This window comes from Aethalodelphis obliquidens, unplaced genomic scaffold, assembly GCF_003676395.1.
Source record: "Aethalodelphis obliquidens isolate GAN/ISIS:26980383/991018 unplaced genomic scaffold, ASM367639v1 scaffold119, whole genome shotgun sequence".
Lineage (NCBI taxonomy): Eukaryota > Metazoa > Chordata > Mammalia > Artiodactyla > Delphinidae > Aethalodelphis > Aethalodelphis obliquidens.
The window spans coordinates 957,150-978,792 of record NW_020838063.1 but is presented as its reverse complement, the minus strand read 5'-3'; the positions used below and the strand labels follow the sequence as shown (position 1 = coordinate 978,792).

General features: G+C 37.1%; 2 protein-coding genes across 2 annotated transcripts in view; one reads left to right on the top strand and one right to left on the bottom strand.

Moving 5' to 3' along the window:
• The window catches only part of ARHGEF9 (Cdc42 guanine nucleotide exchange factor 9), a 166,257-nt gene that overhangs the window by 111,970 nt on the left and 32,644 nt on the right, over nucleotides 1-21,643 (bottom strand). The gene's annotated exons all lie outside the window — the stretch shown is intronic.
• Nucleotides 7,163-8,456, top strand: LOC113615547 (transmembrane 7 superfamily member 3-like; the record flags this gene model as incomplete). Its single annotated transcript, XM_027098067.1, is given in 1 exon segment — nucleotides 7,163-8,456. A coding segment is annotated over 1 exon segment (966 nt), but the record flags the coding sequence as incomplete, so codon positions are not given.

Sequence of the window (21,643 nt, the reverse complement as noted above, 5' to 3'; positions counted from 1 at the left end):
TAAGATCTTCTGCCAGCTTTCAGTAGGTGTTCTGTAGGAGTTGTTCCACATGTAGATGTATTTGTGGAGAGGAAGATGATCTCCATGTCTTAACCCTCCACCATCTTGAAGGTCCGCTCTGTTTTTGCTATTTGTCTTGGGTTTCATTTGTTTGTTTTCATTTTTTTTAATTTCATTTTTTTTCTTTTTTCTCTGGCCGCACTGTGCAGCTTATGGGCTCTTGGTTGTAGAGCCTGGGATCAGGCCTGAGCCTCCATGGTGGGAGCACTGAATCCAGGACAGTGGACCACCAAAGAATTCATGGGCACAGAGAATATTAATCAGTGTGCATGCTCCCAGAGGTATCCATATCATCACCAAGACCTGTCCCCACACAGCTGCTTGCAGGTTCCAGTGTTGGACACCTAATGCCAAACAACCAGCAAGACAGGAACACAGACCCATGCATCAGCAGACAGGCTGCATGAAGTGGTATTAAGCTCATAGACACCCCAAAACAGTTCACCTGATGTGGCCCTGGCCTTCAGAGGGAAAAGACTCAGCACCACCCACCAGAGCACAGGTAACAATCCCTCCCACCAAGAAGCCTAAACAAGCCCCTGGACCAACCTCACCCACAAAGGGGCAGATACCAGAAGCAAGAAGAGCTATGACCCTGCAGCCTGATGAAAGGAGACAATAAACACAGTAGCTTAGACAAGATTAGATAACAGAGAAATATGTTGCAAATGAAGGGGCAAGGTAAAATCCCACAAGACCAAATAAATAAAGAAGAAACAGGCAATCTACCTGAAAAAGAATTCAGGGTAATGATAGGAAAGATGATCCAAGATCTCAGAAATAGAATGGAGGTTCGGGTTGAGAAGATACAAGAAATGTTTAACAAGTGCCTAGAAGAACTAAAGGATAAACAATCAGTGGTGAATAGCACAATAACTGAAATGAAAAATAAAATAGAAGGAATCAATAGCAGAAAAACTGAGGTAGAAGAATGGATAAGTGTGTTAGAAGATAGAATGGTGGAAATCACTCCCACAGAACAAAGAAAAAAGAATGAAAAGAATTGGGGAAGTCTCAGAGACCTCTGGGACAACATTAAATGCACCAACATTCAAATTATCGGGGTCCCAGAAGAAGAAGAGAAAAACAGGATCTGAGAAAATATTTGAATAGATTATAGTTGAAAACTTCCCTAACATGGGAAAGGAAATAATCAAGTCCAGAAAGAACAGAGAGTCCCATACAGGATAAACTTAAGGAGAAACATACCAAGACACATATTAATCAAACTAACAAAAAATTAAATACAAAGAAAAAACATAAAAAGCAGCAAGGGAAAAGCAACAAATGACATACATACAAGGGAATCCCCATAAGGTTATCAGCACATTTTTCAGCAGAACCTTTGTAGGGCAGAAGAAAGTTACATAATATACTTAAACTGATGAAAGGGAAAAACCTACAACCAAGATTAATCTACCCAGCAAGGATTTAATTCAGATTTGACAGAGAAATCACACGATATACAGAAAAGCAAAAGCTAAGAGAATTCAGCACCATCATACCAGCTTTACAACAACTGTTAAAGGAAATTCCTTTAGCTCTCCAAGAGCCAAAGGAACTTCTCCAGGAGGGAAACGCAAAAGAATAAAAAGATCTACAAAAATGAAGCCACAATTAAGAAAATGACAATAGGAACATACAAATCAATAAGTACCATAAATGTAATTGGATTAAATGCTCAAACCAAAAGATACAGACTGGATGAATGGATACAAAAACAAGACCCATATATATGCTATCTACAAGAAACCCACTTCAGACCTAGGGACACATACAGACTGAGAGTAAGGGGATGGAAAAAGATATTCCATGCAAATGGGAATCAAAAGAAAGTTGGAGGAGCAATACACATATCAGACAAGATAGACTTTAAAATAAAGACTATTAAAAGAGACAAGGAAGGACACTACATAATGATCATGGGATCAAGCCAAGAAGAAGATATAACCATTGTAAATATTTATGCACCCAAACTAGGAGCACCTCTATAAATGAAGCAAATGCTAACACTTATAAAGGGGAAATCAACAGTAACACAATAATAGTGGGGGGCATTAACACCCCACTTACACCGATGGACAGATCGTCAAGACAGAAAATGAATAAGGAAACCCAAGCTTTAAATGACACAAGAGACCAAATAGACGTAATTTATATTTATGGGACATTCAAACCAAAAGTGGCAGAACACACTTTATTCTCAAGTGCTCACAGACCATTCTCCAGGATAGATCACATCCTGGGTCACAAATCAAGCCTCAGTAAATTTAAGAAAATTGAAATTGTATAAATCATCTTTTCCTACCACAATCCTATGAGATTATAAATCAATTACAGGAAAAAAAGAACTGTTAAAAATACAAACATATGGAGGCTAAACAATATGCTATGAAATAACCAAGAGATCACTGAAGAAATCAAAGAGGAAATGAAAACATACATAGAGACAAATGACAATGAATACATGATGACCTAAAATGTACAGGATGCAGCAAAAGCAGTTCTAATAGGGAAGTTTACAGCAATACAATCCTACCTCAAGAAACAAGAAAAATCTCAAATAAACAACCAACCTTACACCTAAAGCAATGAGAGAAAGAAGAACAAACAAAACCCAAAGTTAGTAGAAGGAAAGAAATCATTAATATTAGAGCAGAAACAAATGAAATAGAAATGAAGAAAACAATAGCAAAGATCAATGAAACTAAAAGCTGGTTTTTTGAGATGATAAATGAAACTGATAAACATTTAGCCAGACAGACTCATCAGGAAAAAAAAATGGAGAGGACTCAAATCAATAAAATTAGAAATGCAAAAGGAGAAGCTACAATTGACACCACAGAAATGCAAAGGATCATAAGAGACTACTACAAGAAATTATATGGCAGTAAAATGGACAACCTGGAAGAAATGGACAGTCTTAGAAAAGTACAACCTTCCAAGGCTGAGCCAGGAAGAAATAGAATATATGAAGAGACCAATCACAAATAATGAAATTGAAACTGTGATTAAAAATCTTCAAACAAACAAAAGTCCAGGCCCAGATGGCTTCACAGGAGAATTCTATCAAACATTTAGATAAGAGCTAACACAGAGCCTTTTCAAACTATTTCAAAAATCTGCAGTGGACAGAACACCCCCAATTCATTCTATGAGTCCACCATCACCCTGATACCAAAACTAGACAAGGATATAACAAAAAGAGAAAATTACAGGCCAATATCACTGATGAACATAGATGGAAAAATCCTTAACAAAACACTACCAAACCAAATCCAACAACATATTATAAGGGTCATACACCATGACCAAGTGGGATTTATCCCAGGAATGCAAGAATTCTTCAATATATGCAAATCAATCAATGTGATACACCATATTAACAAATTGACAAATAAAAACCATATGATCACCTCAATAGATGGAGAGAAAGATTTTGATAAAATTCAATACACATTTATGAGAAAAACTCTCCAGAAAGTGAGCCCAGAGGACATATCATTCCTATAGGTGAAAAACTGAAAGCACTTCCTCTAAGATCAGGAAAAAGACAAGGGTGTCCATTCTCACCACTATTATTCAACATAGTTTTGGAAGTTCTATCCATGGCAATCAGAAAAGGAAAAGAAATAAAAGGAATCCAAATTGGAAAAAACGAAGTAAAACTGTCACTGTTTGCAGATGACATGATACTATACATAGAGAATCCTAAAGATGCCACCAGAAAACTACTAGAGTTAATCAATGAATTTGGTAAAGTAGCAGGATACAAAATTAATGCACAGAAATATGTGACATTCCTATATACTAATGATGAAAAATCTGAAAGTGAAATCAAGAAAACACTCCCATTTACCATTGCAACAAAAATTGTAAAATATCAAGGAATAAACCCACGTAAGGAGGCAAAAGACCTGTATGCAGAAAACTATAAGATACTGATGAAAGAAATGAAAGACAGTACAAACAGATGGAGAGATATACCATGTTCTTGAACTGGAAGAATCAATACTGTGAAAATGACTATACTACCCAAAGCAGTCTACAGATTCAATGCAAACCCTATGAAATTACCAATGGAATTTTTCACAGAACTAGAGCAAAGAAAAATTACATTTTGTATGGTAATACACAACAACCCGAATAGACAAAGGATTCTTGAGAAAAGTGGAGCTGGAGGAACTAGGCTATGTGCCTTCAGACTATATTACAAAGCCAAAGTAATCAAGACAGTATGGTGCTAGCACAAAAACAGAAATATAGATCAATGGAACAGGATAGAAAGCCCCCAGATAAATATACACACCTACTAATCTTTGACAAAGGAGTCAAGAATATACAATGGAGAACAGACAGTCTCTTTAATAAGTGGTGCTGGGAACTCTGGACAGTTACATGTAAAAGAATGAAATTAGAACATTCCATAACGTGATACAAAAAATTGAAAAAAAAAAATGGGTTAAAGACCTATATGTAACACCTGACAGTATTAAACTCTTAGAGGAAAACATTGGCAGAACACTTTATGACATAAATTGCAGCAAGATCTTTTTGACCTACTTCCTAGAGTAATGAAAATAAAAATAATAAATAAACAAATGCAACCGAATTCAACTTAAAAGCTTTTGCACAGCAAAGAAAACCATAAACAAGATGAAAAGACAAGCCTCAGAATGGGAGAAAACAGTTGCAAATGAAGCAACTAACAAAGGATTAATCTCCAAAATATACCAGTGGCTCATGCAGTTCAATATCAAAAAAACAAATACAACCCTATCAAAAAACGGGCAGGGGCTTCCCTGGTGACACAGTGGTTGACAGTCTGCCTGCCGATGGAGGGGACACGGGTTTGTGCCCCAGTCAGGGAAGATCCCACATGCCACAGAGTGGCTGGGCCTGTGAGCCATGGCCACTGAGCCTGCACGTCCAGAGCCTGTGCTCCGCAATGGGAGAGGCCACAACAGTGAGATGCCCGTGTACGGCAAAAAAAAAGAAAAAAGAAAAAAAACACAACATGCAGATGGCCATAAAACACATGAAAATATGCTCAACATCACTCATTATTATAGAAATGCAAATCAAAACTACAATGAGGTGCCACCTCCCACTGGTCAGAACAGCCATTACCAAAAAATCTACAAACAATAAATGTTGGAGAGGGTATGGAGAAATGGGAACGCTCATGCACTATTGATGGGAATGTAGACTGAGAGAGCCACAGTGGAAAAGAGTATGGAGGTTCCAAAAAAAAACTAAAAATAGAACTACCATATGACCCAGCAATCCCACTACTGGGAATACACACTGCGAAAACCACAATTCAAAAAGACACATGCATGCCAAAGTTCACTGCAACTCTATTTACAATAACCAGGACATGGAAGCAACCTAAATGTCCATCAACAGAGGAATCAATAAAGAAGATGTGGTACATCTATACAATGGAATATTACTCAGCCATAAAAAGGAACAAAATTTGGTTATTTGTAGAGACATGGATGGACCTAGAGAGGGTCATACAGAGTGAAGTAATTCAGAAAGATAAAAACAAATATTGTATATTAATGCATATATGTGGAATCTAGAAAAATGGCATAGATGACCCTCTTTGCAAAGTAGAAACAGAGACACAGAGGTAGAGAGCAAATGTATGGACACCGAGGTGGAAAGGGGGATGGGAGGAATTGAGAAATTGAGATTGACACATATACACTATTGATATTATGTGTAGAATTGATAATTACAGCCAATATCGTCCTCAATGGTGAAAAACTGAAAGCATTTCCACTAAGATCAGGAACAAGACAAGGTTGCCCACTCTCACCACTCTTATTCAACATAGTTTTGGAAGTTTCAGCCACAGCAATCAGAAAAGAAAAGGAAATAAAAGGAATTCAAATCAGAAAAGAAGAAGTAAAACTGTCACTGTTTGCAGATGACATGATACTATACATAGAGAATCCTAAAGATGCTACCAGAAAACTACTAGAGCTAATCAATGAATTTGGTAAAGTAGCAGGATACAAAATTAATGCACAGAAATCTCTGGCATTCCTATACACTAATGATGAAAAATCTGAAAGTGAAATCAAGAAAACACTCCCATTTACCACTGCAACAAAAAGAATAAAATATCTAGGAATAAACCAACCTAAGGAGACAAAAGACCTGCATGCAGAAAATTATAAGACATGGATGAAAGAAATTAAAGATGATACAAATAGATGGAGAGATATACCAGGTTCCTGGATTGGAAGAATCAACATTGTGAAAGTGACTATACTACCCAAAGCAGTCTACAGATTCAATGCAATCCCTATCAAACTACCACTGGCATTTTTCACAGAACTAGAACAAAAAATTTCACAATTTGTATGGAAACACAAAAGACCCCGAATAGCCAAAGCAATCTTGAGAACGAAAAGTGGAGCTGGAGGAATCAGGCTCCCTGACTTCAGACTATACTACAAAGCTGCAGTAATCAAGACAGTATGGTAGTGGCACAAAAACAGAAAGATAGATCAATGGAACAGGATAGAAAGCCCAGAGATAAACCCACGCACATATGGTCACCTTATCTTTGATAAAGGAAGCAGCAATGTACAGTGGAGAAAGGACAGCCTCTTCAATAAGTGGTGCTGGGAAAACTGGACAGGTACAAGTAAAAGTATGAGATTAGATCACTCCATAACACCATACACAAAAATAAGCTCAAAATGGATTAAAGACCTAAATGTAAGGCCAGAAACTATCAAACTCTTAGAGGAAAACATAGGCAGAACACTCTATGACATAAATCACAGCAAGATCCTTTTTGACTCACTTCCTAGAGAAATGGAAATAAAAACAAAAATAAACAAATTGGACCTAATGAAACTTCAAAGCTTTTGCACAGCAAAGGAAACCATTAACAAGACCAAAAGACAACCCTCAGAATGGGAGAAAATATTTGCAAATGAAGCAACTGACAAAGGGTTAACCTCCAAAATTTATAAGCAGCTCATGCAGCTCAATAATAAAAAAACAAACAACCCAATCCAAAAAATGGGCAGAAGACCTAAATAGACATTTCTTCAAAGAAGACAACTGACAACGTGGACAAGGTGTCATTTACAACGTCATCGTTAGGGATCCATTTCTAAATACGTCTGCAGCTTACGTCCCTGCTCACACGTACGCTTGCAGCTTTGAGGCAGGGGAGGATAATTGTTCTTCCCTTGGAAGAGTATCTACCAAAGTGTTCTTCACTCTTTTTGCCCTGCTTGGTCTCTTCATCTGTTTCTTTGGACACAGATTCTGGAAAACAGAACTATTCTTTATAGGCTTTATCTTCATGGGATTCTTCTTTTATATACTGATTACAAGACTGACACCTATTAAGTATGATGTCCGCCTGGTTCTGACAGCCGTTGCCGGAAGTGTCGGTGGGATTTTCTTGGTCGCTGCTTGGTGGCGATTTGGAATCCTCGTGCTCTGCATGCTGTGTGTTGGACTGGTGCTGGGGTTCCTTGTCTCATCAGTGACTTTCTTCACTCCACTGGGAAACCTAAAGATTTTCCGTGATGACTCAGTGTTCTGGGTGACCTTCTCTTGTATAGCTATTCTCATTCCAGTGGTTTTCATGGGCTGCCTAAGAATACTGAACATACTGAGTTGTGGATTCATTGGCTCCTATTCGGTGGTCTTGGCCGTTGACAGTTACTTGTACACAAGCCTTTCCTACATCACTTTGAACGTACTGAAGAGAGTGCTCCACGTGGATTTCCGCAGAGCTTTCATAAATGTGCCTTTTCAAACGAATGACTTTATTATCCTGGCAGTATGGGGCATGCTGGCTGTAAGTGGAATTACGTTACAGATTCGAAGAGAAAGAGGGCAACTGTTTTTCCCTCCCCACCCATACAAGTTATGGAAGTGAGAGCGTGAGCGCAGAGTGACGAACATCCTGGACCCCAGCTACCACATCCCTCCGCTGAGAGAGAGGCTCTACGGCCGATTAGCCCAGATCAAAGAGCTCTTTCAGAAGGAACAGCCAGCCGGTGAAAGAACGCCCCTGCTTCTGTAGATGCGGAGGGCTTGGTCAGTGCAATCTTGAAGTACAACCCAGGTACCGCCTCAGATTGGGTGTTGCTGCCTTGCTGCTTCAGCAGTCTCTGGGGCAAGTCTGCTAAGAAACCAGCTTCTGTGTCCGTGCTTTGTACAGTATTGTGGTCTCCTTACTGATACAGGGTATACCAGGGAGATGACAGTAATTCTAAGTGAGAGGGAGAAAGATGGCCAAAAAGTTGGTGGTAGGGAGGTTCTTCCTTATTATAAAATACGTAAGGAGTTACCTTTTGGTTTACAAATATATGTCAACTTATTCCATTAAATAGATACACTTAAAAAAAAAAGGAACTTGAAAACAGTGGTTCTCTTGTAAAGCCCTGGTGTTTTTTTGTTTTTTTTTAATAACACCTTGAACAATTCTGTCACCTGAGTCTGTCCAAACTCGGGGGCCAGGGCATGGAGAGTGGTTTAATTTAAGGGTTGGATTGAACTTTTATTTGTCACTGTGTTTGGAGCTTTGGGAATTTGAAACTGGGCCTTTGAACTTCGGAGTACAAAACAGGGAAAACTAACTTATTTTCTTACTAATAGCAGTCTGATTACTTAGTTGCATCTTTCTTAGTATTATATATTATCAAAAAGTACCCTTCTTTTGTTTATGGTAAAATACATATTTACTGTATCGATCATTTTTTAAGTATATAGTTCAGTAGGTACCCCTCGTCTTTGCCTTTTATTGCTTAAAATGGTATTTTAAATAGCTAAATTATTCCAATTATTTGAAAGTAGCTCCATTTATATAGATAACAGAGCTTTTATATGGATGATTTATTTATATTCCAGATTAAAAAATGGCCTTTTTTTTTTCTTTCAAGACCTTTTAAAATAGTGTTGACAGCTGATCTCTAATTGAAACGGCATTCGATGACGTATGAATTGTTTTATTTTTAGGAGACAGATTGGCTCCTAGCTTCATCCATAATCCCATTAATAGGGAAACCTTTAAAAAATTTGCATTTTGTAGTTCTTTCTGCTAAATTAGTTGTTAGAGCATTGGCACAGTTTCAGAAAATCTGTGCATGAAGCCTTTGTTTGTCCTGTCTGTGTTGTAAAGCGCTGAGGAGGGCGTCAGAAAGGACTCAGGTGTTTAATAGAGCTGCTTTCAGTGACTTGGACTCTGTAAGGAGAGTCCCTTCAGTTTTGACTTTGTTCCACCACGAGAAAGCGCCCGATGCCCTGGGCTGCATCCCTTCTCCTCACGGCCTTTTAACTGTCAGAGCCTCTGCTGAGGAGGTTCTGCCTTGCATTTAGAGCTGGGGACTCTGATGTGCCTGAGTGGCCTTGAGGTCGGTTGTGGTTGTTGCATTCCCATTTGTAAGTTAACCGCTGTTTAAATGATGCTGCTTTTCAGAGGTTTTCAATGGACAGTAGGTTTCTGAAGTTTCGGGTAACTGGAAAATTTTCAACTTTCGCTCTTAAAAGTGTTCTGGTAAGGTTGAAACAAAATGAAAAAATGTATGCTAATCATTTCTTGCATTGAAAAATTATACACAGGTGTTTGTTTACTATTTATTTTGTAATCTTCACTGTTTATATAACTTCAAAAACACTTAAACTTGAAGAAAAATGTGTTTTCTTAATAATTCGCTGTAGGGATTCTGGATTCTGCTGTATTGTTGTAAATTCTAACAAAGTTATATGGAATATGTGTGAATTTTTTCCTATACCATCAAAATGCACTGACAGTAAAGAGTATAAAGACAAAACACACTTTCTTGGAGGGGGGAGACATATTGTTTAAAATTTTTCATGATAATTTTTTTTTGTGAGTAATAAGTCAGTTTGTATAATTTTTTAATAATAAATACCTATTTTGAAAAAAAAAAAAAGAATGCTCAACATCATTAGTCGTTAGAGAAATGCAACTCAAAACTACAATGAGATATCATCTCACACCAGTCAGAATGGCCATCATCAAAAAATCTAGAAACAATAAATACTGGAAAGGGTGTGGAGAAAAGGGAACACTCTTGCACTACTGGTGGGAAGGTGAATTGGTACAGCCACTATGGAGAACAGTATGGAGTTTCCTTAAAAAACTACAAATAGAACTACCATATGACCCAGCAATCCCACTACTGGGCATATACCCTGAGAAAACCATAATTCAAAAAGAGTCATGTACCAAAATGTTCATTGCAGCTCTATTTACAATAGCCTGGAGATGGAAACAACCTAAGTGTCCCTCACGGGATGAATGGATAAAGAAGATGGGGCACATATATACAATGGAATATTACTCAGCCATAAAAAGAAATGAAATTGAGCTATTTGTAATGAGGTGCATAGACCTAGAGTCTGTCATTCAGAGTGAAGTAAGTCAGAAAGAGAAAGACAAATTCTGTATGCTAACACATATATATGGAATTTAAGAAAAAAAAAAGGCATGAAGAACCTAGGGGTAAGACAGGAATAATGACACAGACCTACTAGAGAATGGACTTGAGGATATGTGGAGCGGGAAGGGTGAGCTATGACAAAGTGAGAGAGAGGCATGGATATATATACACTACCAAACATAAAGTAGTTAGCTAGTGGGAAGCAGTCACATAGCACAGGGAGATCAGCTCGGTGTTTTGTGACCGTCTGGAGGGATAGGGAGGGTGGGAGGGAGGGAGATGCAAGAGGGAAGAGATATGGGAACATATGTATATGTATAACTGATTCACTTTGTTATAAAGCAGAAACTAACACACCATTGTAAAGCAATTATACTCCAATAAAGATGTAAAAAAAATAATTGATAACTAGTGAGAACATACTGTATGGAACAGAGAACTCTATTTTATGTACAGTGGTGACATAAACGGAAAGGGAATCCAAAAAAGAGCAGCTATATGTATATGTATAGCTGATTCATTTTTCTGTACAGTAGAAACTAACTCAACATTTTAAAGCAACCATACTCCAATAAAAATTAATTAAGAAAAAAGAACCAATGGGCCAATGTAAAAATCAAAGATGAAAATTTAAAAATACCTTGAGGGCTTCCCTGGTGGCACAGTGGTTGAGAGTCTGCCTGCCGATGCAGGGGACATGGTTTCGTGCCCGGGTCTGGGACGATCCCACATGCTGCAGAGCAGCTAGGCCTGTGAGCCATGGCCACTGAGCCTGTGCGTCTGGAGCCTGTGCTCCACAATGGGAGAGGCCACAACAATGAGAGGCCCGTGTACCACAAGAAAAATAATACAATAAGAAAATTATAAAAATACCTTGAAACAAATAAAAATGGAAACACAACTGTACAAAATATATGGGATGAAGCAAAAAAAGTGTTCTAAGAGTGAAGTTCATACTGATCCAAGCAATAAATTCTCAAATAAACAACCTAACCTACCAGCTAAAGGAATTAGAAAAATAAGAACAAATCTCAAAGTCAGCAGATGGAAGAAAATAATAAAGATCAAGCAGAAATAAATGAAATAGAGATTTAAAAAATAGAAAACATCAATGGAACTAAAAGCTGTTTTTTTGAAAAAATAAACAAAATAGACAAACCTTTAGCCAGAGTGATCAAGAAAAAAAAGAAGGCACAAATAAATAAAATCATAAATAAAAGAAGAGAAAATACAACTAACATCACAGAAATGCAAAGAATCTTATGAGAATACTATGATCAATTATATACCAACAAATTAGACAACCTAGAAGAAATGGATAAATTTCTAGAAACGTATTACCTTTCAAGACAGAATCATAAAGAAATAGAGAATCTGAATAGACTGATTACTAGTAACAAAATTGATTCAGTAATTTTCAAAACTCCCAAAAAGCAACTCCAAATCCAGATGGCTTCACAGGTGATTTCTACAAAACATTTAAGGAAGAGTTAATCACTATCCTTCTCAAATTATTCCAAAAAATTAAAGAGGAAGGATCACATCCAAACTCATTTTATGCGGCCAGCTTTACCCTGATAGTAAAACCAGACAAAGATACCACACAGACACACGTGTGCATGTGAGCACCCACATCCACACACAAATTACTTGTCCCAATCCCTGGTGAACGTAGATGTAAAAATCCTCTACAAAATATTACAAACTGAATTCAACTTTACATTAGAAGGATTATACACCATGATTAAGTGGAATTCATTCCAGGGATGCAAAAAGGTTTTGAAATTTGTAAATCAATGTGATACATCATATAAACAAAAAGAAAAAGAAAAATTATATGATCATTTCAGTGGATGCAGAAAATCATTTGGGGTACACCTGAAACTACTACAACATTGTTAATCCACTATACTTCAACATAAAATAAAAATGACAAAAAAATTTGGTTTTGATGTTGACAAAATTCATTATCATTTTAACATAAAAACTCTCAACAATGTGGATATAGAGGGAACATACCTCAACATAATAAAGGCAATATATGACAAACCTACAGCTCACAAAATATTCAATGGTTAAAAGCTGAAAACTTTCCCTCTAAGATCAGGAACACAACCAAAAAAAGCAACACTTGATGTTTTACTCAACATAGTATTGGAAGTCCTAGCTACAGCAGTTAAGCAAGAGAAAGAAATGAAAAGTATCCAAACTGGAAACAAAGAAGTAAAAATATCATTATTTGCAGATGACATGATACTATATATAGAAAACCCCAAAGACTTCAGTAAAAATCTCTTAGAATTAATAAATGAATTCAGTAAAGTTGCAAGATACAAAATTAACACACAGAAATCTGTTGCATTTCTATAAACTAATAACAAATTTTAAGAAAGTGAAATGAAGGAAACAATCCCATTAACAATTCCATCTAAAAGAATAAAATACCTAGGAATAAATTTATCAAAGGAGATGAAAGACCGCCTGTACTCTAAACACTATAAGCCATTGAGGAAACTGAAGACAACACAAATAACTGGAAATATATACTATGCTCATGCATTGAAAGAATCATTATCATTAAAATGCCATACTATCCTAAGCAATCTACAGATTCAATGCAATCCTTATCACATACCAATGACATTTTTCACAGAACTAGAACAAATAATCCTAAATATTGTATGTAACCACAAAATACCCCAAATAGCCAAAGCAATCTTGAGAAAGAAGAACAAAGCTCAATGTGTCAAGCTCCCAGACTTGAAACTATACTACAAAGCTATAGTAAACAAAACACTATGATACAGGCATGAAAACAGACACAAAAATCAATAGAACAGAAGTGAGAGTCCAGAAATAAACCCATGCTCATATGGTCCACTAATCTATGACACAAAGTCAAGAATATATAATAAGGAAAAGACAATCTTTTCAATAAATGGTGTTTGGTAAACTGGATGGCTTCATGCAAAAGAATGAAACTGGACCACCTTCTTATAGCATATACAAAAATAAACTCAAAATGGATTAAAGCCTTAAACATTAGACCTAAACCCATAAAACTTCTAGAAGAAAATAGGCAGTACATTCCTTGCATTGGACTTAGAAAGATTTTTTTGGATATGTCTCCTCAGGCAAGGGAAACAAAACCAAAAATAAACAAATCAGACTACATCAAACTATAAAGCTTTCTCACAGCAAAGGACTCTACCAAAAAAAATGAAAAAGGAGAAGATATCTGCAAACAGTACACCTGATAAAGGGCCAATTTCCAAAATATAAAAAGAACTCATATAAATAAGCAGAATTCAAAGATGGCTGCCCTTCAAGGTTTCCCACATCCATGGTGTACATGCCCTGAATAATCCGTGTGACTCTGAATAGAACAGATTTTGTCACCATGATTAGGTTATGTTATATTACATGGTTGGCTCTAAGAAAGTAAGATTATCCAGTTGGGCCTGACATAATCATATGAGTCTTTAATGGAAGACAGTTTTCCAGCATGAAGTTTCCTCAAACAATTAAAACTAGAACTACCATACAATTCAGCAACTGTGCTTCTGGGTATTTACTGGAAGAAAACAAAAACACTAGTTCAAAAAGATATATGCATCCCTATGTTCACTGCAGCATTATTTACAATAGCCAAGATTTGGAAGCAACCTAAATGGCTGGGTAAACCAGCCTCTGCAGAACATCTGAATGGACAATTAATGTTCCCACAACTGAGACCACTCTAGTTTTAGCAACTGTGGACTTTGGGGGCACGTACATGTGGGAGTTAGGTCAGGTCAGAGTCTCAGGTACTCCACAGTGCTCACTGAGTCCAGAGACCTAACAAGAGGTCTTGGAGGGCCTCCTAGGGAGGCTGGGGATGGCTGTGTCTCAATGTATGGGCAAGGATGCTGATAGCGGAGGCCTCAGGGAAGTTTTGTTTTTTAATTTATTTTTTAAGTTTTAAATATAATTTTTATTCTTTAATTTTTATTTTATTTTGTATTGTTATTTTTGTTTTTGTTGTTTTTTAGCTTTTTAAATTTTTTTCTATTTTGTTTTTCTCTTTTTTATGTTTTGTGTCATTTTTGTGTGTTTGCTTTCCGTTTTCATTGCTTCTTTTAGTTTGTTTTTGTTTTATTTTTTGCCTTTTGTTTTAGTTAGTTTTGTTTTTACTGTTTGTTTTGGTTTTTGGATTTTTTGTTTGATTGTTTTCTTGATTTTGGGTTTTCATTTTTTCTTTGATTGTCTTTGTTTTTATTATTTGTCTTTGTTTTTCTGCTTGTTTGTTTTGTTTTCTTTTCTTTATTGGCCATGTCACACAGCTTGCAGGGTCTTGGTTCCCCAGCTGGGGGTCAAGCCTGGGTCCCTGTCGTGGGAGCACCAAGTCCAGGCTGCTGGACCACCAGAGAATTCCCACTCCAGGGAATATTAATCTGCATGAGCTCTCCTGGAGGTACCCATCTTGGCACCAAGACCCGGCTCCACCCACAGCCTGCAAGCTCCAGTGCTGGATGCCTCGGCCCAAACAACCAGCAAGATAGAAACACAACCCCACCCATCAGCAGACAGGCTGTCTAAAGTTGTACTAAGCTTACAGACACCCAAAACACACTCCATGACATGGCCCTGACTGCTGGAGGGACAAGACCCAGCTCCACCCACCAGAGCACAGGCACCAATCCCTCCCACCAGGAAGCCCCCTGGACCAACCTCACCCACCAAGGGGCAGACACCAGAAGCAAGAGGAACTACGACCATGCAGCCTGCAGAAAGGAGACCATAAACAGTAAGTTAGACAAAATGGGACAACAGATAAATATGTTGCAGATGAAGCAGCAAGGTAAAAACCTATAAGACCAAATAAATAAAGAGGATATAGGCAACCTACCTGAAAAAGAGTTCAGAATAATGATAGTAAAGATGATCTAAGATCTTAGAAATAGAATGGAGGCATGGATCAAGAAGATACAAGAAATGCTTAATAAGGACCTAGAAGAACTAAAGAAAAAACAAAGTGATGAATAATAAAATAACTGAAATGAAAAACACACTAGAAGGAATCAATAGCAGAATAATTGAGGCAGAAGAACAGATAAGTGATGTGGAAATCACTACTACAGAACAGAAAAAAAGAATGAAAAGAAATGAGGACAGTATCAGAGACTTCTAGGACATTAAAGCATCAACATTCGAATTATAGGGGTCCCCAAAGAAGAAGAGAAAGAGAAAGGGTCTGAGAAAATATCTGAAGAGATTACAGTTGAAAACTTCCCTAATGTAGAAAAGGAAATAGTCACCCAAGTCCAGGAAGTGCAGAGTCCCATACAGGATAAACCCAAGGAGAAACACACCAACATACATATTAATCAAACTACCAAAAATTACATACAAAGAAAAAATATTAAAAGCAAAAAGGGAAAAGCAACAAATAACATATAAGGGAATCCCCATAAGTTAACAGCTGATTTATCAGCAGAAACTGCATATCAGAAGGGAGTGGCATGAAATATTTAAAGTGATGAATGGGAGAAACCGACAACAAAGAATACTCTCCCCAACAAGGTTCTCATTCAGATTCAATAGAGAAATCAAAAGCTTTACAGGCAGGTAAAGCCAAGAGAATTCAGCAACACCAAATCAGCTTTGCAACAAATGCTAAGGGAACTTGTCTAGGTGGGAAATACAAGAGAAGAAAAAGAGCTACAGAAAGAAACCCAAAACAATTAAGAAAATGGCAGTAGGAACATATATATCAATAATTACCTTAAATGTAAATGGATTAAATGCTCCAACCAAAAGACACAGACTGGCCAGATGGATACAAAAACATGACCTGTATATATACGGTCTACAAAAGACCCACTTCAGACCTAGGGACACATACAGACTGAAGGTGAAGGGATGGAAAAATTTATTCCATGCAAATAGAAATCAAAAGAAAGGGCTTCCCTGGTGGCGCAGTGGTTGAGAGTCCACCTGCCAATGCAGGGGACATGGGTTTGTTCCCTGGTCCAGGAAGATCCCACATGCCATGGAGCAGCTGGGCCTGTGAGCCATGGCTGCTGAGCCTGCGCATCCGGAGCCTGTTCTCTGCAATGGGAGAGGCCACAACAGTGAGAGGCCCGCATACCGCAAAAAAAAAAAAAAAAAAAAAAGCTGGAGTAGCAATATCAGACAAAAATAGACTTTAAAATAAAGACTGTTACAAGAGACAAGGAAGGACACTACATAATGATCAAGTGATCAATCCAAGAAGAAGACATAACAATTGTAAATATATATTCACCCAAAATAGGTGCACCTCGATATATGAAGCAAATGCTAACAGCCATAAAAGGGAAAATTGACAGTAACACAACAATAGTGGGGGACGTTAATGTCCTACTTACACCAATGGATAGATCATCCAGAGAGAAAATTAATAAGGAAACACAAGCCTTAAATGACACATTAGACCACACAGACTTAACTGATATTTATAGGAAATTCCATCCGAAAGCAGCAGAATGCACTTTCTTCTCAAGTGCACACAAAACATTCACCAGGATAAATCATACCTTGGGTCACAAATTAAGCCTTGGTAAATTTAAGAAAATTAAAATCATATCAAGGGCTTCCCTGGTGGTATAGTGGTTGAGAGTCCACCTGCCATAGCAGGGGACACGGGTTCATGCCCCGGTCCGGGAAGACCCCTCATGCCATGAAGCGGCTAGGCCTGTGAGCCATGGCTGCTGAGCCTGTGCGTACAGAGCCTGTGCTCCACAATGGGAGAGGCCACAACAGTGAGAGGCCCGCACACCGCAAAAAAAAAAAAAAAGAAAGAAAAAGAAAAAAACATCATATCAAGCATCTTTTCTGACCAGAACACTATGAGATTATAGGGAAAAAAAATGTAACAAACACATGGAGGCTGCACAATATGTTACAAAATAATCAATGGATCACTGAAGAAATCAAAAAGGAAAAAAACACCTAGAGAAAGAGAAAAACAAATATTGTATATTAATGCATATATGTGGAATCTAGAAAAATGGTACAGATGAACCAGTTTGCAAGGCAGAAAGCGAGACAGATGTAGAGAACAAATGTATGGACACCAAGGGGGGAAAAGGGGGCCTGGAAGTTTTGGGAGATTGGGATTGACATATATACACTAATACACATAAAATAGATAACTAAAGAGTATCTGCTGTATATCACAGGGAACTTTATTTCACTTCGCTGTACAGTAGAAACTAACACAACATTATAAAACAACTATAACCCAATAAAAATAAATAAAATCTCAAATAAACAACCTATCCTTACACCTAAAGAAACTAGAGAAAGAAGAACAAGCAAACCCCAGAGTTAGAAGAAGGAAAGAAATCATAAAGATTAGAGCAGAAATAAATGAAATAGAGATGAAGAAAACAATAGCAAAGATCAATGAAACTAAAAGCTCGTTCTTTGAGAAGATAAACAAAATTGATAAAACTTTAGCCAGAGTCATCAAGAAAAAAAGGGAGAGGATTCAAATCAATAAAATTAGAACTGAAAAAGTAGAAGTTACAATGGACACCACAGAAATACAAAGGATCATAAAAGATTACTACAAGCAACTATATGCTAATAATTGGACAACCTGGAAGAAATGGACAAATTCTTAGAAAAGTACAACCTTCCAAGACTGAACTAGGAAGGAATAGAAAATATGAACAGACCAACCACGAGTACTGAAATTGAACCTGTGATTTAAAAACTCCCAACAAACAAAAGCCCAGGACCAGATGGGTTCACAGGAGAATTCTATCAAACATTTTAGAGAAGAGTTAACACCCACCCTTCTGAAACTCTTCCAAAAATTGCAGAGGAAGGAACACTCCTAAGCTCGTTCTATGAGGCCACCATCACCCTGATACCAAAACCAGAAAAAGATATTACAAAAATGCAAAATTACAGGCCAATATCACTGATGAACATAGATGGAAAAATCCTCAACAAAATACTAGCAAACAAAATTGAACAACACATTGAAAGGATCATACACCCTTATCAAGTGGGATTTATCCCAGGGATGGAAGGATTCTTCAATATTCATAAATCATTCAATGTGATACACCACATTATCAAATTGAAAAATTCAAACCATATGATCATCTCAGTAGATGCAGAAAAAGCTTCTGACAAAGTTCAACACCCAGTTCTAATAAAAACCTCTCCAGAAAGTGGGCATAGAGGGAACATATCTCAACATAATAAAGGCCATATATGACAAAACCACAGGTAACATCATACTCAACTGTGAAAAGCTGAAACCATTCCTTCTAAGATCAGGAACAAGAGAAGGATGTCTAGTTTCACCACTTTTAGTCAATGTAGTTTTGGAAGTCCTAGCCATGGCAATCAGAGAAGAAAAGAAATAAAAGTAATCCAAATTGGAAAAGAAGCAAAACTGTCACTGCTTTCAGATGACACGGTACTATTCAGAGAAAATCCTAAAGGTGCCACCAGAAAACTACTAGAGCACATCAATGAATTCAGTAAAGTTGTAGTATACAAAATTAATACACAGAAATCTCTTGCATTCCTATACACTAACAATGAAAGATCAGAAAGAGAAATTAATGAAACAATCCCATTTACCATCCTATCAAAAAAAATATATACCTCGGAATAAACTTACCTAAGGAAGCAAAATACCTGTACTCTGAAAACTATAAGACACTGGTGAAAGAAATCAAAGATAACACAAACAGATGGAAAGATATACCATGTTCTTGTATTGGAAGAATCAATATTGTCAAAATTACCCTACTACCCAAGGCAATATATAGATGCAATGCCATCCCTCTCAAATTATCAAAGACATTTTTCACAGAACTGGAACAAAATATTTTAAAATTTGTATGGAATCACAGAAGACCCTGAATAGCCAAAGCAATCTTGAGAAAGAAGAACAGAGTAGGAGTAATGAGGCTTCCTTACTTTGGACTATAGTAGAAAACTACAGTCATCAAAACAGTCTGGTACTGGCACAAAGATAGGCTTATAGATCAATGGAACAGGATAGAAACAAACCCATGCTCCTATGGTCAATTTATCTATGACAAAGGGGACAAATATATATGATGGAGAAAAGACAATATCTTCAATAAGTGGTGATGGGAAAACTGGACAGCTCCCTGTAAAGGAATGAAATTAGCACATTCTCTAACACCATACACAAAATAAACTCAAAATGGATTAAAGACTGGAAACCATAAATCTCTTAGAGGAAAGCCTAGGCAGAACAGTCTCTGACATAAATCACAGCAAGATCATTTTTGATCCAGCTCCTACAGTAATGAAAATAAAAACAAAAATAAACAAAAGGGACATAAGTAAACTTAAAACCTTCCTCACAGAAAAGAAAATCATAAACAAAATGAAAAAACAACTCTCAGAATGGGAAAAAATATTTGCAAATGAATCAACTGGACAAGGGATTAATCTCCAAAATATACAAACAGCTCATGCAGCTCAATATCAAAAAAACAAACAAGCCAATCCCAAAATGGGCAGAAGACCTAAATAAACATTTCTCCAAAGAAGATATACAGATTGCCAACAAACACATGAAAGGATGCTCAACATCATTAATCATTAGAGAAATGCAAATCAAAACTACAATGAGTATCACCTCACACTGGTCAGAATGGCCATCATCAAAGAACCTACAAACAATAAATGCTGGAGAGGGTGTGGAGAAAAGGGAACCCTCCTACTCTATTGGTGGGAATGCAAACTGGTGCAGCCACTGTGGAGAACAGTATGAAGATTTCTTCAAAAACTGAAAATATGGGCTTCCCTGGTGGCACAGTGGTTGAGAGTCCGCCTGCCGATGCAGGAGTCGCGGGTTTGTGCCCTGGTCCTGGAAGATCCCACATGCCGCGGAGCGGCTGGGCCCGCGAGCCATGGCCGCTGAGCCTGCGCGTCCGGAGCCTGTGCTCCGCAACGGGAGAGGCCACAACAGTGAGTGGCCCACGTACTGCAAAAAAAAAAAAAAAAAAACCTGAAAATAGAGCTACCATATGATCCACCAATCCCACTCCTGGGCATATATCTGAAGGAAACCATAATTCAAAAAGATACATGCACCTCAATGCTCATTGCAGCACTGTTTACAATAGCCAGGACATGGAAGCATCCTAAATGTCCAATAACAGAAGAATAGATAAAGAAGATGTTGTACATATATACAATGGAATATTACTCAGCCATAAAAAAGAGCAAAATAATGCCATTTGTAGTCACATGCATGGACCTAGAGATTCTCATACTGAGTGAAGTAAGTCAGACAGAGAAAGACAAATATCATATGATATCACTTATATGTGGAATATAAAAATGGGGTACAAATGAAGTTATCTGCAAAACAGAAATAGAGTTACTGATGTAAAAAGTAAACTTATGGTTACTGGGGGGTAAGTGGGGGAGGGATAAATTGGAAGATTGGGATTGACATATATACACTACTATATATAGAATAGATAACTAATAAAGACCTACTGTATAGCACAGGGAACTCTACTCAATACTCTGTAATGGCCTATATGGGAAAAGCAGCTGAAAAAGAGTGGATATATGTATATGTATAACGGATTCACTTAACTGTACACCTGAAACTAACACAAGGTTGTAAATCAATTATACCCCAATAAAAACTTTTTTTCAAGTCTTGCCATTTGCAACAACATTGATGAACCTAGAAGTTATTATGCTATGTGAAATAAGTCAGACAGAGATAAACAAATACTATATGATTTTACTTATATGTGGAATCTAAAAAACAAATGAACAGACAAAACAAAACAGAAATTGACTAATAAATACAGAGAACATATTGGTGGTTGGCAGAGGGGAGATAGGTGGGGGGGACAGACAAAATTAATAAATAGTATTAAGAAGTACAAACTTCCAACTATAAAGTAAATAAGTCATGGGGATATAATGTACACATAGGGAATATAGTCAATAATAATGTAACAACTTTGTATGGTGATGGACTGTAACTGGTCTTAATGCAGGGATCATTTCATAATGTATAAAAATATAGAATCACTATACTGTACACCTGAAACTTAATAATGTATACTAATTATAATTCAATT